At 34.1% G+C, this 8,615-nt stretch overlaps 1 protein-coding gene across 1 annotated transcript; it reads right to left on the reverse strand.

Moving 5' to 3' along the window:
- Positions 1–5,762: 5,762 nt before the first annotated feature.
- Positions 5,763–7,660, reverse strand: LOC131651258 (uncharacterized). The gene is made up of 3 exons (XM_058920934.1): positions 6,820–7,660; positions 6,422–6,610; positions 5,763–6,280 (listed from the first exon to the last, which is right to left on the reverse strand). Exons 1-3 carry the CDS (start codon positions 7,658–7,660, stop codon positions 5,763–5,765), a joined length of 1,548 nt encoding a protein of 515 aa, XP_058776917.1.
- Positions 7,661–8,615: the final 955 nt, after the last annotated feature.

Raw genomic sequence — 8,615 nt, forward strand, 5'->3', positions numbered from 1 at the left:
ATATATATATATATATATATATATATATATATATATATATATATATATATATATTAGGGGTGTGCAAAAATATAGTTAATTAAACCATATACCTAAACTGAATTGCATTGAATCATACAAAACTTCAACTATTTAAATGGATAATAAACTGAACCACGTATTATAACTAATTTAGTTAACCAAACTTAAATGAAAAACTAATTTAAACCGTTTAACTAATTATTTTGAAAAAATATTTTATAAAACAAAAAATATTTTTTTTTAAAAAAATTTGAAATAAATTTTTCTAAAACTTTAGTTATTCTGAAAAGTAAAAAAAAATAATGTTTTTTTTGGGAAATAAAAAGTTTGTTTTTTTTTTTCAGTAAATTAAATTTATACTGAATATAATATTTTTGGCTGTAAATGAAGTTTTGTTATTCGTAAGAAATGAAAATTTTTTTTTGACATATTAATTTAATTTATCACTCTTTTTAATGTTTCTTAGTTTCTTTCCCAATTTTGAATTTCTTTCCTAAATAAATTGTCAGGTAAATTTTGTTTTAGCAGCCTTTAATTATAGATTTTCCTTTTGTTTAATAAAAATTATAGATTTTGTTTGAAGACTTTCAAAAAAAAATACTTTGTGGTCTACTTAAGCAATGTAGTTTTTGATATATTTACATTTTTTTGAGCATAGTTAAATTATCTTTCTATTAAATATTGAATTTCACCCTCTTTACATGAATACCGAAGAAATAAAAAATAAATAGTAAAAAACGTAAATGCGAAAAAAAAACTTTGTTTAGCTTGTATAACTCTAATTTAACGCTGCATTAATAATTCATGTGCAACAATATTAACAACATATGCAATTAAGATTATCACACAATCTTAATTACCCAAGCATATCACAATAATTCGCACAATTTGAATTATCCACCAAAATGTTGCACAACACACATTTATCATTAAACAAACATTCACATAACATGTAATAATCACATATAACATATAGCACACAAGGCAATTCATGTTATCCACTCAATTCACAAATTCACATTTATACCTAACCAAAATACAAGTTTCATGTATAAGTTCCTTTTCGATTCAAAACCTATCCAAACATCACTGAATAGATTATTAAAATTCATGGAGATCCATCTTAAATCATAAGCATACAGTATCCCAAGCCAAAGAACAAAATCATAAATTTCAATTTTTCCTACAGGTCGCGGCGCGTCCTGTCCCTACGCGATGCGAACAACCCCTTCGCGGCGCGAACTATGCGAATTTGGGAAAAATCCCATTTTGACAACACTTTGGGAAAACGATTCTAACACACAAAATCCACCAAACAACCAACAAAGCACATACATAAGGGTTCTTAAACATGTTTCTACCATGAGTCATCAATCATAACAACAAAACATGGTTTAATCATACAATTTCATGAAAATCAACACAACCTTAACAATTGAAACTATAAGAGAATGAAGAGATTAAACAACCGAGCATACTACTACCCATAGCAATATAGCATAACATATATATATATATATATATATATATATATATATATATATATATATATATATATATATATATATATATATATATATATATATATATATATATATATATATATATATATAAACCCACAACAATAAGGATTCTTCCCCTTACCTTAAGTTCAAAATCCCTCTTCTTCTAGTTCCCTTCAAGTTCTCCCTTCCTTCTCTTCTTTCTTTTCTTCTCTTTCTCTCTAGCCTCTTTTCTTTCTTTTTTTTTTTCTAACTTAGGTTTCTCACATAACCTCTCTTACTATCTCTTTCTTGTTGGGCTTAAACCACCTAATTCCACATTCTAACTAATTAGGTCAAATAGTTACTATCTCATTTATTCTACTAATAGTTCAAATAACATAATTAGCATAATAACACATAATTAAAAAATTATCACACTAAATAATAATTAAATAATTATACTAATGATTAAATAGCTACTAATTTAAATAAAATAGAAAAATCGGGATGTTACGGTAGGAGTTTCCTACTTACTAACGGTAATAAAATTAATTCAAAATAAACAGTTGCAAGGATTGAATTCACACCCTATTAATAGAAGCAATACACCTCTACCATCTGTACCAATCCAACACTTGTAACTAAACATGAACACTAAACGTACATATCCGTTTGTTATTCTGATTGCAGAATTGAAATTAAAAGATGTTTTTTTTCCATCAAATGCCATAAACTTCTCTATAAATAGAGCACTTGGAAATCAGGAAGACATACGAAAATACAAATATACACATCCATTTTTCACCATCACAGTTTTCTTTGCTTTTCAATCTCCAAACAATCACAGTTTTATTCCTAAAGTAAGAAAAGAAAGGTTATCTCACAAAACACCGATGCGCACTCCTCATTATTTTGATCTGGAATTCTTACATCAACTGACTGGTAAGGTTATTTTATTAATGGTTTTCGTTGACAGATTGAGCGAGACAACCCATAACCTGCTATTATCTTGATTTTTTAATAACCTATTTAATTTTCCTTTGATGTGGACGTTTTTTTAATAAACTTTCCATACAGATCATCCATGGCTCCAAGTGGAATTCCTGGAAACTCCCCTATCGATCGCCACTCACGTAATTCCATATGATACACAATGCAAGTCCACCCGGCGACTTCATGCATTACCAACAGCCGCAAATCCAAATCCAATGGGTGTTCTATTTTCAGCTCCAAAAGGTAAAACTATCTTGGGAGATTGATCAGAAAACTCTCTGGTTGCCGAATTCAAAAAGTGAGTTGCAATACATGCTTGAGAGCAATAGATACTTTATGTTAAATTTTTTTGGGTGGCAGAATAAAAGTTCGTCCAAAGCATACAATAGCGTTACAGTTTATTATAGGATCCGCCCTCTCCTTAAATTTGAAAGTAAAACCAATGCAGTGTTTCTCGGTAAGATTAAAGTCTGGTTGTGTGCGCCTTACAAAATGAATTTCTAAGCATCTATAGAGGGATAACCCAACAACTTCATATTATTGGTAGATTTAGTAAGATACAACTTACAAAAGGTTGAGCTTTGAACGAGAGTTTTCGTCCCAACAGAGGCACATCGGATTTGAACTAAGGTTTACAAAGGAAGACGCGAGAGAAACTCTTCCATTATATATTCAGGCAACTCGCACCATTATAATTTTTAAAACATTTAAATTGTAATTAAATTTAATAAAATAAAATTAAAACATAATCATATATTCACAAAAATCGTGACAACAATATTATTATATAATTGAAACGAATTTTAGATGGATTTCAATCCTGTAGAAATTTTGAGACGGATTTGAAACTATGGTGAACAAACTCACACTAATTCAACATTAGAAAACCTAATCTCTCCCTAAGTTTAGGGATCACCCACACTTTATTTACAACCTTTTCTATAATATGTGTAACTATATCCCTATCAGCACTATCTTTTCTATACACACTACAATTTCTCATATTCCAAACAGCATACATTGTTTCCGCAAGCACCACTTTTAGGAAGTTCCTTCTCCAATTTACACTCTTACACATTTTAATAGCCCATTTTATTTCCTGCATCCACCCTGTGATCATATGCTCTATGTTTAGCTAGCTCAACATCTCTTGCCAAATCCACTTAGTGCCACGACAGTCAAAGAAAAGATGATGTAGTGTTTCCTTTTCCTCACAGAATTCGCATTTCTCCTCATGGATCAAGCCAAATTTTTGAGCCTATCTTTTGTTGCAAGTCTCCCATGACAAGCAGACCACAACACAACTTTTGCTTTTGGCCTCGCATAGTTACCAAACAATAAACCCCTCCATTCAACAACTTGTTTTTGTTCCAGCAACTGCCAATATAACAATCTTGTATTAAACTTTTCTTTCTGAAGCATCTCTCTCCAGAGCCCATTATTCTTTACATAGTTCCTCATCTTTAGGATGCCTTTGAAGATCCAAGACTGTGACTCCTTATGAGGAAGGTCCATGATGTCTTCCTCTTTAGTGTAGTACATATGAATCCATCTTACCCACATGTTGTCTTTCTTCTTGCATAGATTCCATAGAAATCTCACCATACATGCCCTGTTCCAAGCCTGAATATTAATGACATTCAGACCACCCTGTTTTTGAGGAACACAGACCTTCTCCCAAGCTATGGGTGATTTCCTAGCCTTGTGATCCTTCACTGTCTAGAAAAAACCTCTACACATAGCTTCAGCCCTTTTGATCACCTCTTTGGAATTGGAATGCACTGCATCCAATAGTTTACAGTTCCAAAAATCGTGCTCTGTATCATCTGCAGTCTACCAGCATAGCTCAAGAGGTGGGAGCTCCAATGCCTTAACCTACTGCCTATTTTGTCACATAACTCCAAACAATGTTGGTTGCTCAGCTTTCTACTCATAAGAGGAATACCCAAGTATCGAAAAGGAAGCTCACCTCTGCTGAAACCGGTCTCTCTCTCAATCAGATCCATGACTGCCTGCTCCAAACCACCATAGTATGCTCTACATTTAGCTAGGTTAACATACAGACCTGTGGATCTAGAAAAACTATTAAAGCAATTCATCATCATCATCTGTACAGACTTCTTATCACCCCTGGAAAATAACAACAAATCATCAGCAAAACTTAAGTCAACCAACTTTATCTTTTCATAGTTTTTGTGGAATTTGAACTCATGATTTCTGCTCAACACTTCCATCTTCCTATGTAAGTATTCCATAAGGATCACAAACAACAAGGGGATATAGGATCCCCTTGTCTCAAACCCTTTGCAGCCTTCATACACTTTGTATTATGACCATTTACATTGAATTGATAAGTCACAGTTGTAACCACCTGCATTATCCACCCAATAACTCTCCTAGGGAAACCAACCTCAGCAAGAATGTGTTTTAGAGCTATCCAATCTACAGAATCATATGCCTTCTTTATATCCATTTGTAGCATACACCTAGGCATCCCTCCTTTTCTGCTGTACCCTCGAATGAGTTCATAGGCAATGAGGACATGTTCATGGATATTCTGCCCAGGGATGAATGCTGCCTGGTTCCTGCTAATAATACTAGGTAAATTCTTGCTAATTATTCCTGCCATTACCTTTGATATGATCTTGTATGGTGTGGTGAAACAGGATATGGGCCTAAAATCTTTCAGCTTACTAGCCTGGGCATGTTTAGGGATCAGTGTGACCAAGGTAGTATTGATTCTCTGGTCCAGCTTTCCTTCCTCAAAGAAAGCTCTCATAGTCTTCATTATATCCTCTTTGACAGTACTCCAAGAAGCCTTAAAGAACTTTGCCCCATACCCATCAACCCCTGGTGCTTTAAGGTCCCTAAGGCTCTTAAGAGCTGTCTCCACTTCCTTCTTAGTAACAGTACTGCCAAACATTTTCCTTTGCTCACAATTTAACTATTTACCTGCCCTCATAGCTCTAATGTCAATTCCTTCCAGACCTGTATCAGCAGTGCCCATCAATTTTCCAAAGAAATCCATAACTTCCTCTTCAAAATCTCTCTGCTCAGTTATCTCAGTGCCATCTTCTCTACAGAGTTTGCTTATGAATTTCTATTTTTGCCTTTCTTTCAAGGAAGCATGGAAGAAAGCATTTTTTCCATCCCCAAGCCTTATCCAATCCACCTTTGCTCTTTGCCTCAAAATTTGCTCTTCAGTATGATTCAGGTTGAGAAGTTCCTCCTTGCAAGTCTTCTCCTCCCTAATGAGCTCCTTGTTCATTCTATCCTGTCATTATGAGCTATAGTCAACTTTTCTCTACATTGATCAATCTGCCTCTTTATACCAATAAGAGGTTTACCCAGTCCTCTCACCACAGCTTTCAATCTAATGAGCTTGTTCCAAAGATGTTTATGTTGAGATCCCTTAACATGCCTATGCCAACTCTTTGTTATAGCTTCCTGGTACCCATTCATACTAGTTACAGCATTTAGAAATCTGAAGCACTTCCTAGCCTTCTTTCTCACTGCATCATCTTTAATATAAATCAAAGCATGATCAGAAATACCTGGCTCCATAGTATGCACAGTCTTATTATGATTTTGTTGAATCCATTCAATATTTCCTAGTACCCTGTCAATACAAGAGTAGATGGGATCCTGAGTATGTTTATTGAACCAAGTAAATTTATCACCTTGTCTCTCTATATCAAACAAACCAGTCTCCTCCATCATGTCCCTGAGATCTTTGAACTCATGTTCCTTCACCTCTTTACCACCAATTCTATCCTGCACCCCTAACACATTGTTAAAGTCTCCAAGGACACACTAAGGGCCAATTTGGTTTGCTCCAACCTTACCTATATCTTTCCAGAGCACTTTCCTTTTCTCCAGATTATTAGAGGCATACACAGCTGTGAGCCAGTTTAAAAACTCACCTCTCACATTGTACATCCTACAGTGAATCATTTGCTCAGTCATAGTGATCTCCTCAAGATTAACTCTCTTTGGATCCCACACAATCCAAATTCTACCATTGTCATGATGTTTGTAGTTATTAATAACATTCCAATTATTACCAAGCCTCTTTCTACAATTGTCTGCTTTTCCACTTTTTACTATAGTCTCTAACAAAATAGCAATATCAGGTTGCAAATCAAGAATACGGGAGTTAATCTCTCTAAGTTTTGCTACCTTATTTAACCCCCTTACATTCCAAAATACAATCATTTATCAATAAAGGGGTTTACCTTAGGGCCATTCCATTCACCTAAGGTATTAAATCCATTATGACTAAAGATATGTTTAAAGCTATCATCAATGATCGTTTGCTTACCATTGTCACGCTTTCCATTCTTCACAACAGTCCATAGGCCCTTCTCTTCATAACGGACTTCAGTTCTTCCTTTGGGGCTCTCTGAACATGCTACTTCCATAACAGGGCTCTGCAGATTCTCATTTGTAGGGCTGATAACATCATTATGCTTTCTGCTAGGTTCACCTTCATTTCCTTTGTTGTCTGCTTTTGGTTTCCAAACTTGTACTATAGGTTTCTTCTCTGTGTTGCAAACATGCCTCACCTTTTGACACTTTTCACAGTACTTTGGTCGCCATTCATATTCAACTGCTTGTTTTCTTTTATTCCCCCCATAGTCCTTGATCACAATCTCTTCACATAGTTTTTGCGTAACATCCACCTCAATAAGAATGCGTGCATATGTGACTCTAAGCTTTCCAGCAGTGCATTCATCTGTGTATAGCGGGTTGCCAATGACACTACCAATTTTCCCCAAACTTTTCTCTCCCCAGAGGTGCAGCGGTAGCTGAGGCAGAGTTACCCAGATTGGCACAGTGTGTAGCATATCTCTCTCCATCGAGAAATCTGGCCTCCATTCCAATATCACCATGGGCATATTTTGAATCGTGTATGGCCCCTTCATCATCACCTCATCACGTTCTGTCTCTGTCTTGAACCTCATAATGAAGTAGCCTTCCTCGTTGTAGAACATTTCTGGAAGCGCCACAAATGACCACATCTTCCTCATATAGTTCTTTACAACATTCATACTCAGATTTCTTCCTATGGCGTACATGATTAACGCCGTATCCCAGTATCGGATTTCCAATTCCACATCTTCCAATTCAATTTCCACCTCTTTCATGCCATCCACAATCATCGGTGCCACAAACGAAATCACTTTTCCATTTGTGGTTTGACGATTACCACGAATAACATCAACCCATAGTTTCACATCGCTCTTCACCTCCTCGTTCTTTTTGTTCTCACTCAGATTGGCAAATTAGGGTTTGATGTGCACTTCAGAGTTTCGCTCTCATTCTCTGAATCTTCCTCCACTACACCATCAATTATTGCATCATTTGATGCCACAACAATCTCCTCCGTAACCCTCGCCGCCACACCCTCGCCGGAGCTGCCTATCACCGGTGAACATGAAACCTTCTTTGGTGGTCGTCCTCGCTTGCGTGCCATCACTCTCTTAAATTCCCTATAGAGTTAAGATTTTAATATATTACAATTATTATTATTATTATTATTATTATTATTATGTAAATTCTATTACAAATTCATGTGAATTGTTGAGAAATATTTGAAAATTAAATTCAACTGTATAGGTATTTGAGATATATTTTAAACAAAATACATAGTTGTTATTTATTAATTATTTTCTTTTAAAAAGCGGTATGAAATATTGAAATGGATTTGAGATAAGTTTTTATTCCGTATATATACTTTAAAGAGAATTTTAAACATAATCCATAATTATTATTTAAAAAAAATATATTAAATATAATATTAAATTTGTTCATGATTGATATAGTTTTAAAATTTTATCTTTAAAAAAGAAAATTTATTTAATATTTTTAAATAATATGTAATATAACTTATAGAAATAGAAATAAATGTAACATAATTAAGAATATAAATAATAAATTAAATAATTAATTGAGTTGAATAATTAAGAATGGTGACCATAATAATTATTAGTTTAATATATAAAGTGTAAATGTAAATATAGATATAAAGTTACGTATTATCACTGTAGTTTATGTTGTGGGACCAACCATGACACATAATAAGTCCCGATAGCACATCTTAGACTGTGTACAATG

Source organism: Vicia villosa, linkage group LG1 (genome assembly GCF_029867415.1).
Source record: "Vicia villosa cultivar HV-30 ecotype Madison, WI linkage group LG1, Vvil1.0, whole genome shotgun sequence".
In the NCBI taxonomy this organism is placed as follows: domain Eukaryota; kingdom Viridiplantae; phylum Streptophyta; class Magnoliopsida; order Fabales; family Fabaceae; genus Vicia; species Vicia villosa.